The following is a 15,227-nucleotide window of genomic DNA, read 5'->3' as shown; positions in this document are numbered from 1 at the left end:
AGAAAGCTTGTGAGGTTTTATGTAGAGCAAAAGCGCTAATTGTGTAGCTCAAGTGGTGTTCATTTTGATCCTGTGTGAGAGGAGAGTTCCACCCGGTTCCACACGGTTTCTCCCCCAGAGCCTGGTGGGCCGTCTGAAGGAGAACCTCGAGAAGATGACAGAGGAGAGAAACCAACACAGCGCTGCGGAGAACCGGGAGAAGGACCAGAATAAACGCATGCAGAGGCAGATAAGGGACATGAAAGAGGAGATGGGAGAGCTGTCCAAGAAGGAGACCGAGGCCAGCCGCAAGAAACACGAACTGGTGAGGCCTTAGGGCGCTGCTAGAAAGGCAGCGGGGGGGAGATCGTTTTAAACTTGATGCAATTTATTGAAGTTTGTATTGGAGGAGGTAACCGTGATCCTTCCGTTCACCAGGAAATGGACATTGAGAGCCTGGAGGCAGCAAATCAGAGCTTACAAGTGGACCTTAAGCTGGCCTTCAAGAGGATAGGTGACTTGCAGGCTGCCATCGAGGACGAGATGGAGAGCGACGACAACGATGACCTAATCAATAGGTACAGCAGACCCTTAGTCTTCTCCATACTGTGGGAAGGCAGAATTTCCTTTGTGTCAGTAAATGTATAACTGGTGCACCTATACAGCAGGACCTTAGCTACAGACTGCAGTGTCCACTCTGGTCTCGGAGTGCTTTCTCTTTGTAAGTTACAAGATGAGAACTGATAATTATCTGACTTGTATCTATTCATTCTTTTCATTTCCCACAACTTCCTACATCTGTTTCTCTCTAACCTCTCTGAGAGTTGTTCCTCCCTCTGTCTGTTCCCCAACTACTTCTCATCTGGTTTAATTCAGTCTCCTGCTCCTGATCTTTTGTCTTGTGTGTGTGTGTGTGTGTGTGTGTGTGTGTGTGCGTGTGCGTGTTTATTTATTTGCTCTTATTGGATTTTGCCCTCTTTCACACTTGTTGTTTGTGTATCTCACTTTTTTCTGTTTCTCTTTTTTCCTCTCCCTTTCCACACTTCTGCCAGTTTACAAGACATGGTGACAAAATATCAGAAAAGAAAGAACAAAACGTGAGAACGGAAAAGTGCATCCTTTGTTTTTGTCATTATGGCTGTTTTCAAGTTGTTTTCTCACCCATTTTCACCCATATGAGAGAAAAATGCAGTATTCCTGAATCTTTCAGTTCATGTTATTGACAGTAACACTGAGACGAGAAGAAATTTTGAATAGCGTGGAAAACCTGCCTGTGAAATCACTGTTTAAAGGATAATACCCGTGTTTTTTTTAAGTTTGTGCCAATTGTTTGTATTGCCTCTCTACTTCATATTATTCCAGGTGGTTCTGCACACAGTCAGCGTAGTTCTTGTTTTCCAACCTTCAGAAGAAGCCATTTGTTGCCATTCATTTTTATACAGTCTGATAAACAATTTCCACAGACTTGAAAATTGCCCGAGCTAGATAATCCATCACAGTAAACATGAAGCCTTAACTAACTTGGACATTTCGACCAGGAAATTATCCCTCAAAACATGTAACCTTACAAATGCACACATCCATATCTTTTTTTTAGTGCGTCCTTGTTAGCTGTGACACAAGATAATTTCAAGCTAAATTTCATGCTAACTGTTAAAAAATCTGATCACATACAGCATGCACTGCAAAATGACTGGGGAAATGTCAACTAGATGAAAACAGTACTAATGGGCTATAACTCTAAATGACACCGGTATTGTCCTTTAAGCCAATCTCACTGCTGTGGAAAGATGTGACTCGATTGAAAAACAACAAAAGTGTTACAGAGTTACATACTGTATCGCATTCTCAGATACTGCATTATTGTCTCCTTAAATATTATCAACCATCATCCTTTGCTTAACTTGAACTACCACCACAGTCCTGCATCAAGTGCCTGTCAGGAGGGTTAATGCTGGTTTGTACTAAACTCCACAGCTGTTTTGACTGTCTTCTTCTACTTTGTGGCCCTTCCAAAGCACATGCAACTAGTCCATACCTCACTGAGTATAAAGCATGCTTGTAAGTGTTTGATATGTTTATATGCGGTCATACATGAAAAGCTTTAGTTGATTGCCACCATTAGTTGTGTATGAAATGTATAAGAAATTTATTTTATTCATATTATTTTATTTCACAAATACATTTTCACTAAACATTTTCATGCTATTATAATATCTTACATTACAATTCTCTTTTGTAATTTTACACTTCCACATAATCATTCTTATGTGCTTTCCACTTTCCACCAAGGTTTATTGCACACTGAACACAGAATAAAGCACCATTAGGGAGTCCAATATCACTGCACTTCAACAATGTATTAAGGATGTGCTGCAGTACAGTAACAATGCATCTCAAAATCTTATTATAAAAAGTGAAAAAAAGTGTCTCAAGAATTTGATTGATTTTCAAGTGTCATTTTCTTGATATTAGTGAAGTGATTTACTTTATTCTGCCTTGTTTCAAGATATTTAACCTTTTCTCTAGAAACAAGCGAGACTGCCTTGGAAACAAGCGGTATTATCTCCTCCAATTGTGAGACTGTTTTTAACACTGAATATTAGACTCAATGATTTATAAGATGTTAATTTTTTTGGAGGGTTGAAAATAACACAAATGTGCAACTTATGGTGGCAATCTGCTAATTTACTTTCTGCCAAATTTATAAGTGCATACAGTATACAAGTATAGCATGACAAGACACACACTTCACACACACTTAGCGTGTTAGAAGTAAACTGCATGTGCTGTGGAAGAGCCCATAAGCATAATTGCTGCAGCAATGCTTGTAACTGACATTATGGCAGCACATTGTGATGGTACTGCTGCATTAGTGGTAGCACAGTCAACTAGCGGTGCAGGACAGTAACTGGACAGTGCAATACTGAAAATACTTTAACCCCAGCTACCTCGATTTACTGTATGCAGTTAGTTCACTAATCCAATCTCTTCTCATAGTGTTGAGAAACATGCGTTATTATTGTTTTATATAACAGACACTCATTTTGTCTTGCTTGAACATTGATTGTGAATTTTAAGTGTGCCTTAACAACTAAAAAACTTGATGTGACTGAGTAAATCCCATTTGCTTTCAGTTTTACACAACAATAGCAATTTAGTGCCACGTTCAATAATTTAAACATTCATCAGAGCATAATAAAGGAATGTAGTCCTCAGCTTGTAGTTGACATATCCTTTCATGATTTCCTGCTTCAACCTCTGATTGCTTCTTCAAAGAGACATGGCATCCCACTCTTTATGAGTCAATGCGCGTTGTTATCCATTTTTCATCAGACAACTTGTGTATCAGCGCTCCGCTTCTCTCTTTGTGCAACTCAAGGCAAAGAAAAATGATTTGCCGTGTTTACTTAATAGCAATTTCTTTCCTCCTCTAACCTAATGCAGTAGCAGTGCGGATAAACAATAATGGAGGAGGTGATTTCTGTTTTAAATTATGAAGTGGATTTTCCGGATGATCTGCATTACCGTTCAATATTTATGTAATGACTGCTTCACTACAAAGATCACAACAGCAGGATTATTATTACTATAGTGGGTGATAATGTAAGAATAGCTGTGAGATGTGAGAAGGTCTTTTTCATACTGGGCTTCCCTTAGCAGACTATCATAGCTGTAATAGAATGTCTCTCCTTCAGTATTAAAGTAAGTAGGGGAAATATTATAAAACTGTTTTAATAGCCTGGATCTGATGTAACTATCATCTTTCCGTTTTTTTTTTTTAATCAACACGGTCTGAGATGACTACCACCTGTGCTAATTACAATATGCTAATTATCTTTTAGTAGTACAGTATGTAGGGGAACATATTACATAAGACCCAGCGTGTACAGCGCACTCTGTTTAGATAGCATAAATTGATGCTCTATGCTCTTTGTTAATATGCAATACACAAATGTTGAATAGGCACCACAAGAACATGGGATTGGTAGGATGTACCACAAGTGCTAAAGTGATAGGAACAAGCCATACACGATTTGATGCTGAGTATAAGTATTTGTGACAAAGATTTACAACCAGTGGAGGCCAATTGTCAGAAGCGATTAATGTCCACTTCTAACTTCTTGGGGCTTGTTTGTATCTAGGAGCCTCAGGACTGGTTAGCTAGTGGTGTGGGGCCAAGGACAAATTGTTTGTGACACCATTTGCAAAGCACTCAATTGCAAGGCACCTTTTATTTCACGTGTGTGTGTATGTGTGTGTGTGTGTGTGAGGGGTGTTGTGGGCAGGTTGCAATATTTTGTTGTGCAATATATCATGTTAAAAAAAACAGCATGCACTGTGGAGCTGAAAATATTTTGCAATAACTGTTAAAGCCAAGAACTGATTTAACCAATGGCAACTGTGAAACAAACTTCACAAATCAATATCACAATTGCATCGCCCACCTCTGCCATGTAATTCCTCAACTGGAGAAAGAGAAGGTGGTTGAGTTTAACTCTTTGTGATTTTACCTTCAATTCTGATATTGTGATAATGTGTGCCACACATGGATCTACTTTTACAATGACAAGTGACATCACAGTTACAATGACATATTTCAAGCATTTTATTGGTTAGCACTACTGTTTAGCTTCTGTAGTGCTTTGTGCCTGTCCTTGGTGCCGGCTTGTACACACATACAGGGACATGGCTCTGGGCGAGTTTGACTGAAGGGAGTATTATGCACTCGCTGGATATCAACCTAGCAACCTATTGAATCTCATGGACCCATCATCTAATTGTTTTTTTTTTGTTTGTTTTGTTGGGGGGGTTATCAGATGTATTCAGTACACACAGTAGAGAGAGACACAGGAAACACTGGACAAAGGAGGGATGACATGTAAAAGCCGAACTTGAACCCACATTGTTAGCTTGCTGCCTCATGAAGCACCTTTCAAATTTATGTGATCATCATTACCTTCTCCCAGAAAGCCTGACTGTAAGGTTGATGATGAGGAAGCTAAATAACGACTTAAAGGTCAATGGTAATGCTCTGAACAACAGAAGGCATGAGAGATACCATTCAGTCTTGAATATGAATTGGAGGCATCTCTCTGTTTATGCTCTCTCTCTCGTTCTCACTCTCACTTTCTTTCTCTCTCTCTCACACAATGTGCTCCCCCCTGCACACGCACCTTTCTCAAGGTAAAAAAAACAAACATTCTTGTGGTTTTCAGGCAGACCACCAAGAGAGATGGGTGGAGGGAGAATTCACTCTGCTCTCTATGTAAACATGATTGAATGTGTGACACATCACCTAGTGACAAAGGAAATGGTACTCTTCACTGGGAGACCTACGTATCTGGCATGTTAATGTGTGGACAAATGATAGAGCTCAGCAGTCTGGCTGTCATCTCAGACCTCTTCGAATATTGTGTTTGCTCCTGATAAGCATTTTGCATCCTGTTCCAAGGCTCCCATAGATAAGCTCGTCTAAGAAGAAAGATCTGTTACCTGCATTGGTATTTCTCATTTTTTAATGATAGTAAACTGACTTTAGACACTGCAGTATATTTGCTATTCATTGATAGATAGGACAAATATTTTAAATGAATGAAGCATGATTCTTTTAAAGCTATAGTAGGTAAGATTCAAAATAATTGTAAAGATGTAACTCTAAAAATCTGTCATGAATCAGGAGGGATTGAAAAAGCGCCTCTACGAAAAAACCCTGTCATCATAGAACAAGATTTTGCCCTGGAACAGTGTTTTTAAAATCAGTCGTCTAGCTCTGAAACCAAAAAATGCAACATGGAGCCTGTAATTGCCACAGAGCCACAGCTGCGCATGTCAAGTGTAGCTTTAGTGTTTATAACATATACATTGTCATGCAATCATAAAACTGTTTATCATGGAATGCAGAAATTCATTTTCACACCTCATTTAGCCACAGTAGACACAGTAGCTTGCAACAACGTTGGAAATGACATATGTTCAAACAAATGGAGGTGGTGATTTCCTTGAAAATCATATGCTGCAGTTCTCAAACACATTTTGTTGATGATGGGAGTTGACTTACAGGTTATGCCTTTTCCCCTTTCCTCCTCCCCACCATTTCCTTCCACATTAACTCCTGCAGACAATGAGATGGATAATTCAGAAAATTCACCTTCACCTTTGAAACAAATGAACAAGGGTTGACCTTATCCAGGTGGAATCTACTTTGCTTTTCCATCGGGGTTCCCGGGTCTCTGTATGTTGATTGTTATTGTCAAGACCAGGGCTAGAGGGCTGCCTCATTGGCTCCACTCCAATAACAATCTCCATGAACAAGTCACATGCCACACAGATGCTAGTAGCCGAGACCCAGCCAGACAAGTTAATTAGGCATTCAAGAGCTTCATTTACATTCTGCTTACAGAATGCATTTGCTTAACCATTTCTGTTGACCATAGAGCATCATGAAAGTTTCTACACTTAACTGTTGCTTACCTGAAGCCCGCCTGGGTTGCCTGTGCATCATACTGATCCCAAACATATTGTTGTGTGTGAAAAGAACGTGTTATATGACTAACAAAAAAAACAACAGTTCTGGCATCTAAAACCTCCCAGTGTTGCACTGTTAAAAAAAAAAAAGTTCATCTTCACAAGTCATTTAGTCTCATATTGCGTCTTAAAATCTGTCTCCAATGAAGTTTAACTTGTTTCTGGAATGCCAATATCTTGAGACAAGGCAGATTAAGGCAGGTCATTTCACTAGTACTAAGAAATTGACACTTAATTTAGGAAAATTCTTGAAACAAGCTGATTTGCAATGGAAACAAGGAAAATTATCTCACCTCATTGTCAGTAAATAAGATTTTAAGACTCCATACTAGATTAAATGACTCAAGGTGGATATTTTTGGTCTGTTGTGTTGCAGTCTCTGTCCACAGTGATGCATCCTTCTCACGAACTGTAGCTGATTGTGTTTCTTCACAGTGGGGATGAGACAGAAACAGACTCAGAAGTGGAAGACCGTGTGGATGGGGTTAAGTCTTGGCTGTCCAAGAACAAGGGCTCCACCAAGACCCTGCCAGATGAGGGGAGTCTGAAGAGCACCAGGTTAGTACTCTCATCCCTGTGCATCATGACAGACCACCGCCACACATCCCCATGGTTACACAGTGATAAAGCTATCCTCATTCCCAGCCCTAAAAAGGCCCAGGATTACCTAGGGCAGTGTGCAACAGAGGGATGGGTGTTTCATATGATTAGGTGTCAACTCTCTCTCCCAGTCATCTTTCTAATGACAGGAGGCGGCAGGGGGAAGCGGCTGCTGTCAAATTTATTGAAGTGGCCCGTGGCCAGTTGGCACGCCTGCTAAATGGCCCTTCTGCCTCAGTTAGATAGATCTTCACACTGGTTGATTACCTCACTTTCTATATACATACCAGCTATAGCCTGAGGTATTTTATATGGCTTATCGTCCCTGCCTCTATGCTGGTTCCAAGGACAAAATGAAAATGACAAATTTCTAATGTTGCAACATCAGGGAAAGTTGTCGAGGCGCAGACCTCTGAAATCCCAGCTGCCACATATCCTAACTTTTGAGATTCGGTCAAACTCAGGTCAGCATTGTAGTATGGCATGTTGCTGAAAATTAAATGATACAACAGTTAATTATTTTTCCTCTTAAGTTTGTGGAGTCCTTATTTTTTTCTCTTCCTGTCTCTCTTGTTCTGTTGGTTGTCTGTGGTGTCAATTTTCTTACGTAACCCTTTAGATATTCAGCAAATGTAGATGCCAAGGAAGTGAAAGAAGGTAAGGAGAAGATGAATGAAGGAAGTAAAGAGGGAAAAGAGGTAGAGCAGAACAGGTCAATGTCTGTCATGAGTTCCCTAAGCTACAGGAAGCGCTCCAACCTGAAAGACTCCATAGGGGGGACAGGGGACGAGAGTTCCTTGTTCAGCACTCTCAAAGAACAGCCAGACACCCCGGACCACTCCTCCATCCGCAAGGCCAAGTCTAAGTCTGGAGAGCTCCAGGAGGACTGGAAGAAGAGCCAGGACGACCTGGACGACAAGGGCTCCGTCATCTCCCTGGCCTATTCTGAGGCCACCAGCAGAGCCAGGAAGGGCATGGACCTCCGCTGGACCTCCCGCAGCAGTCCTGACTTTGACAAGGACTCCATGGTGTCCTCCCTGGCTCCCAGCAGGATGTCCACCAGGAGGGGCATGTTGGACATGGATGACGACAATAAGTCCACCATCAGCAGCGTGAGCCGCTCTAGCCCTCGATCCCTGCACCGCAGCACCTCCTGGAAGGACGACAGACGCAGCAGCTCACGCATATCCCTGGCCCGCAGCTGTGGCCTCAGTGAGTTTGGCGTGTGTGTGGATGATGATGATGATGCGCAGAGCATGGCCTTCAGTGAGGGGGGTACTTCAGCTTACAGTCCCCGCTCCCTCAGTCGCAGTTTCTCCAATCCAGCCCAACCACGCTCCTCGGATGGCAACCTGCCAGAAACCTCTGACGTTAAGTCAGTCACTCACCGCAACTACCTGGACCCTGACTTGGAGGCTGCCATCAACGAGGTGCTGAGCTTCAAGCCCATCAAGTTCAAGCGCAGCAAGCTTGATGAGTCTAGCGATGAGGAAGAGGAGGAGAAGAAGGGGGCAGGACTGGAGGACAGTAGGAAGAAGGGAGAGGACGAGGGTCTCAGCTGCAGCACATCCAGTGTGCGTCGCTCCGCATCGGGCTCCGCTCTGGACTACAGCAGCCGGCCGTCCAGCAGCTTCAGCACCAGCAGCTCCCGCAGTCGCAAGGCTAAGAAAAAGAAAGTCTCTGAGTCGGACAGCTCCTCCTCAGACGATCGTCACAGCAGGAGGAGCTCCAGGGGAAAGAAGGGCAAGAAGTCCAAGAAGGGATCTAAAAAGAGGCAGGAGGAGTCCGAGGATTCCTCATCCTCTTCATCGGAGTCGTCTGAGTCTTCCTCCGGATCCACCATCTCCTACCGCAGCTCCAGCAGTGTAAAGAGGGGCCCAGCCCAGCTCCCCCCGGCATCTGATGACGAGAAGGAGCCTGCAGGTCATGTGCCACCCGGCAAGAAGGAAACCAAGAAGAAGCAGAAGAAAATGGATAACTTGGTGATGAAGTACCTCTACAAGCCTGACAGTGACTAATGCCAACAGAAGAAGGTGACGCTTGGTGTGATTCTAACCCAGGAGCGTGGAGTAATTGGAATTTAATTGGGATCATTTCACTAAATTAACATACTAACCCAGTCTGCTGTCTTTAAATGGTTTAGTACGTGTAGGTGAGGCTGTAAATCATCCTTGTGATACATTAATGTTGATTTGTATGATAATGGATTAGTCCTTGCTGTGTTTTTGAAAAGTCATATTGACTCATTGAATCATTGGTGCCAGAGTAGAATTTGATTTGTGGCTCCTGGTTTCCAGTCATTAAGCATAAACAGGAGGAATCTTTTTGCAAGTCTTTTACGCTGGATATTGTCCTTAAAGGATGCCACAACACAAGGATGCTACAACATTTTGCTGTTGCCAACATTGGTTTTATGATGAAAAAACACTGATGATTTTCACAAACCTGCTATAGTTTATGTCTGTTGTCTGTGTTATTTGCACACTCCAGTCTCTTCAGTTCTATTTCTAATGGCATCATCAACAACTTAGAAACACTGCTTGCCTGAGAGGCATACTCCATCATTGCAATAAAGAAGCAGTATTAATATATAAAGATTACTTACTTGCTTGTATTTGTTGCTTTAACTTTCATTTTCCCCATTCCCAGCCAACAGAAATAAACAGTGCACCGCTGAAAATAGTCGCCATAAGACATGCCAATGCTAGTGTTGTAAAGCAATGTTAACCTTCGGCTTCTGTTTTGCAAAGATGGATTGTACCTCTGCAAGTGTGAGTGTGTCTCTGGGAGTTGTTTTTGACACTGTTAGAAATAGGTTGTGAGAGAGTGGTATTTGGAGTGACACAGACAGAGTCTCAAGGCTGTGTGTACGTGAAAGTGATCAGTGCTGTTCTACAAGTGCAAACACATTTTGGCAGTGAGGCAGAAGCAAAATTATACCAGTTTTTGCTTTAACATGTTCAGTGAGAAGAGTTTTATAAGTGTGACACAACTGTTGCCATAATCGAACATGAACACTGTTTGCATCATAATTAAAATGCTAAATTTAGGGCAAAGCTTCAGCATAAATAATAATAATTGATTCTGTTGTTTACAAGTATGGTAGCAAGAGCCAAGGTGCAGGTATAATATACACAACAACACAGTATTCTCGCCGACAAAACTATGAATGTTGATGTCACCCCCAGTGCACTGAAAGCATGATGCTGGATGATGAGACCTTGGACATTTACCTCGCTAATTTCACTTACCCTCCACTATACTGTAGACATTATGCAAGCCATTATGCAACATTCACAATGTTTATGCAATGCATGAAAAGCGTGAATGTTTGACTCAGAGAGCCTTTGACTTTCCTGCACGGTATTCGCGCTTGTCGAGAGAGGGAGAGGTTACTGTGACTGATTTCTACCGGTGCAGTAAAAAGCTTGCATGGTTTGAACCCTGGTGAATTCTGTGTTTTTTTTGTGTTTCATCTGGGACTGTACTCACCATGGACCGAGAACGTTTGCAGCTGCATTTTTCCTATGTTTGTTCCTATTAAACAAAAAAAAAAGAAAAATGAGTAGGGAACCACTATAAAATCACCATAAAATTTAAAATGTACACACTTTAGGCAACGTGTTTATTGCTGTCTGAGGGAGAGTGTATTCACTTGCTGCCTAAAATGTTCATGGTTCCCTACTCCATCTTTTCTAGTATGTTGCCTCCTTGGAAACCCTTTGCACCTCTCCACACCCTTCACTGCTGTTTCTACTGTTTATAGCCTCCTAATGATATAATGGTGTGTGTGTGTGTATGTGTGTGTTGACCCCTGTAGCCCTCCAGTGTACCGGAGACACCTGAGTCTTAGCAGACCTGATGAGGAGGATGAGGTGGACAGAGGTTCCAGCAGCCAGTCCCTGAGGCAGAGCGACAGTGAAGGCAGACTGGCAGAGACCACGGCGTAACCCAGGCTCAGGTCGTCTCTCTCTTCACCGACACCAAGCGCACAGGAGGGACACATTTCAATTCCCCGACTCTGCCGCCACTTCCCTAACACACCACTTCTCAACCAGCAAGCAAGGCCAGCTACGGTACTTCCAGAGACAAAAACAGGGGAGAGGCAGAGAGAACACATGTAGTACGATCATTTCGATAGCTTAGCTTGGGCAACTTATTATGCTTTACTTGTTATGGCGTGCCCAGTCACGTGAAATGATATTGCTTCCACGGCTTTGTTTTGTGTCTTTCTTTTCATTCAATATAAAGTATTGAATCAGTTAGTCAATACAGAACAGTAGAGTTGAACCCTATTAGCATATTTTAAGTGCTATCAGAAAAACTTCTTGCTGCTGCTTTATTCAAAAGAACTGCTTTTCAGGCTAATTTAAGCTCTCCTCTGCACTGTTGTTTGAGGACTATTCAGATAGCTCTGCCAAGAGGATTTAGATAAGCCCTCTCTGACTGGACTTCTCCAAGAAGGTCTGACCAACTATTAAGACTATTCTTATCTCCTCCATATTAATGTGGACTAGTGCTGCAGGAGGAATTAACCCATTTTCAATTAATAATCCTGCTTTAAGTTTACTGTATTTAGACATGAAGAGGTTTCTTCCAAATTGAGGTATCCATAATTTGAACAAAGTGACACCTATTCTTACAAAATGATTGCTGACATGAAAGTAAAATTCATTTTGGAATACCATTTCTATCGTAAGACCTTTTCCCACCACAAACATACATGTAAAAGGAAGGAAAAGTCCTTCATATTTCTGAACTACTGAATGATGCTTTTAAGTAAATTTGATCAAAAATTTTACATATATCATTTTGGAATGAAACCCTACATACAAATTTCAAGGGAATAACAATTCCTCAAGATAGTGAGAGAAGTATTTTGTGAAAATAAGGTTTTGTGTCATATGCCTGCTGTAACTGTAAGTGGAGTGCATGGTGGAATGCTTTTGGTCTGGCTCTTTTTAGGCTCAGACATGCTTTTGCCCACTTGTGTCATGTTTGTTGAACTTCAAAGGGAATGTATTTGTTTGCGGGTATAAAAGAGATTTCCAGAAGGCTTTTTACATCCTGCAAATGCAGATATGTATTGTGTTTGTCAGGTCTGTCCATGTGTGTGTGTTTGTGTCTGTGTGTGTGTGTGTGTATTTTTCTGTTTGTTCATCAAGATGTCTTCTCCACCATTCAAGGTGGGGCGAAACAAAAAACTGAATGCTAAGTGCGGCTGTGTGACAAAAATGAATCCATGACCTTGACCTAGAAGGCCAGAGACATTGGCAGGCAACTGAGATGTTGCAGTCCTTTGGCTGTTATGGTTTGTTTTTTGTCCCTCAAAATGCACACACACTGTATGTGACAAATTGAAGAGATCTGCTCCTTTTTAGTGTTAAATCCTCAAATTTATATTCTCATATTGGATATATAGTGAGCTAAATGTTTGGACATTGATGTTTTGGCTGCATATTCTGTTACTTCGGATGGTATAGTGCAGATTGTCTTAACTGAGGGGTTTTTTGGCCAGTAAAATGATGACAGCCCTTTTAGCACACGGTCCTCCCATTTCAAAGTGCCAAAAATTGACAAATTACGCCTATTAAATTCAAGACTTCTAGAAGTCTACAGTCCATGAAAACCACCTCAATATCTAATAAGATTTTATTTTATTTCCAGCCTGTGTGCATTTTAATGTATCTCTAAGAGGATTCAGATGTGGATTATTCTTGACTCTTACTTTGAGGCGTTATAGAGAATAAGTTATCTACCCACCTTAAATCAAAATCTGCATGCAGGTTCTTGATAAAGAATGACTTAATTAGGTTTTCTCCCCACATTGCATTCAATAGAAAATAACAAATAAACAAAAGGAGATTCTTGCCTAACTTTAACTCCATAACAGGAGCTTGTTGATTTGAGGAATGTTTGCTATCTCAGACTTTTGTTTATTTGTACTCATTTAGCCACCCGTGTACTCCATATTGCCTCATAGAATACTGCCAAAAATACCCTCAAATTAAAGCTGACAGTCTGCTCTTAAAATTCATTACCTTTGTGTAATTTCAGATCCAAAGTGACAAGAGCAGCTAAACTATCAGCGTGTTGCTGTCCAGATACATCCGAAACTCACTGTATGTTTCTATATTTGGCCTTACGGAATGATAATGATATCCTTAGATGATTGTGATCTTATGAATTTTAAACTTTATGTAAATTACGTCTAGGTAGATTTGAATAAGGAAGCATATATATGTGTGTGTGTGTACTGTCTGCTCATGTGCAAAGAAAATAAGCTTCAAGTATCTGGCTTACTATTTGCATATCTTCTCAGAAGAAGCTTATCTGCATATCATTTCTTATTTTCTCATATTTTCTTTGCTTTAGACATGAATATTAATGTGGAACACAGGACACTTTGATGTCAATGCTTCAGAATAGAGTTTTGTTAAATTGAAAGAAATATTGTATGTTTCATTGCATCTAAGTTGGAGTTGCTGGCTTTACACATATTGCTTGAAATATTTGTATAATTCATATCTTTGAAAAAGGCTTGTCTATTTTCATTATCGAACAAATCACCATTTGTGATAAGAGTGATTTTTGAGTTAGTTTTTTAGTAAATAAATTCAGCTGTTTGTTTACAGAATCAACGTGGGCTTGTTTTAATTGTACGGAGGTAGAATTTAGGTGCATTTTGTGTTCAATTCATCACCATCAGAAAACAGTTGGAGGGAACTGAACAAAAGATGGTTGGACAGGGAGGCTGGACAATTTCAGCAAAACAAGACATTGATGTGTTTGATGAATTTTAGCTCATCTACCCCAGAGCTACCAGAGTCGCTTTTCATCATACCCATTCATTTCTCCCAGGAGACTACAGAGGAAACAAACAATTCATTGGAATGATTAATTCTGAACAGTTGGAAAGGCAGATGAATCAGTGAACACTGCTTACAATACCTCACCACAGTTCGGTAGTTAATATTACTGCGGTGCATCTACACTGTTCAAAACTAAGCTCGGGGCAAATTCAGTAAGATCAAAAACCAAGAGCAAGCACAGTCTTCCTTCCCACATCAATCTCTATTCTATATAGGTGAAGCTTACCTAGATTCAAAGGGATTGGTGGTTTTAGATTACCACCTTGGTTGACATTCACACTCACTCTGTTTTGCTTTAAATAATCCTCCTATTTATCCAGCCAATCTGTAATCCTCATTCCTATACACAACCTGTTCTGTGCTTCACTCTGTGCCAGGGAGCTTTTGCAGTAATTTCACTTCACTTGCGTGCATCCTCTGGGTGGCTGCATGTTTCTGCTTAAAGGCTTTCCATTGAGTGGCAGATTAAATTCTGCTCCTGATTTTACTTCTTTGGGCTCTAACACTGTTTCACAAACCACTGGAGCAGGAAGTCATTAGCTCGACAAAGGCAAGCAGGTCTGTGTTTACGGTGCCACCCTCCCTGTTATTTAGACAGAATGGTTTGGCCACACACATCTACTACACCAGAAGTCTTGCGTTGCTTCTCTATGGACAGGGTTGCCCTGCTCTCGCATTATATATAATTGTAATTGCATCTAAGTATAATCTTGACATTACTGTGCATATGATTCATTCTCTAGAAAATTACAGTATGTTGTTCCCACATATGGTTCACATCTCCTTTTGGAATATGTATATTATTGTATGTATATTATTATTCTTTCTTTACAGTCTGTCATACACATGGAAACCACTACACTTGTTCTTGTCTCCTCTAACAAGCCCCCCTTCCTTTGTGCCAGCTGACAAAGAAACTCTTGCACCTTTTAAAATTACAAAGGAGATGGAGAACAGCCAAAACTGAGTCCGAGTAGACTCTCAAATAAAACTGTGAGCCTGTTTTAGTGTAAGCGGCTCTATCTGCCAAGCAGAGAATCCATCTCTCCGTTTTGACCTTGGTAGGAGGCCACCCTGCCAGGCGGTAAAGCCTGTGGTGGTGCAGTAAGAGGGGAGAATGTGTTTATCAGGCATCATCCTCAACTATTAGTGCTCCCAGTTTTCTGCTGGTTGCCTGCTGTCAATAATGCGCTGATTGGAGGCACTGGGACACTGCCTGCAGGGACCAGGTGAGGAAGCTGGATTCAT

The 15,227-nt window shown here is 41.2% G+C and overlaps 1 protein-coding gene across 1 annotated transcript in view; it reads left to right on the top strand.

The window, feature by feature from the left end:
* Positions 1 to 13,671, top strand: part of LOC139661520 (unconventional myosin-XVIIIa-like) — a 70,801-nt gene extending 57,130 nt beyond the window's left edge. The window contains 5 exon segments of the mRNA XM_071539976.1: positions 119 to 304; positions 418 to 557; positions 1,032 to 1,076; positions 6,943 to 7,065; positions 10,928 to 13,671. Coding sequence (XP_071396077.1) covers positions 119 to 304; positions 418 to 557; positions 1,032 to 1,076; positions 6,943 to 7,065; positions 10,928 to 11,057 — 624 coding nt within the window. The 3' untranslated portion in view covers positions 11,058 to 13,671.
* The last annotated feature ends 1,556 nt before the right edge of the window (positions 13,672 to 15,227 follow it).

The sequence above is a fragment of the Centroberyx affinis genome, unplaced genomic scaffold, assembly GCF_046629955.1.
Source record: "Centroberyx affinis isolate AG114_WGS23_722 - 3 ecotype Tasmania unplaced genomic scaffold, CSIRO-AGI_Caff_v1 ptg003539l_1, whole genome shotgun sequence".
Classification (NCBI taxonomy): domain Eukaryota; kingdom Metazoa; phylum Chordata; class Actinopteri; order Beryciformes; family Berycidae; genus Centroberyx; species Centroberyx affinis.
Note: the sequence above shows the minus strand (reverse complement) of the source record. Positions and strands in the feature narration are given on the sequence as shown.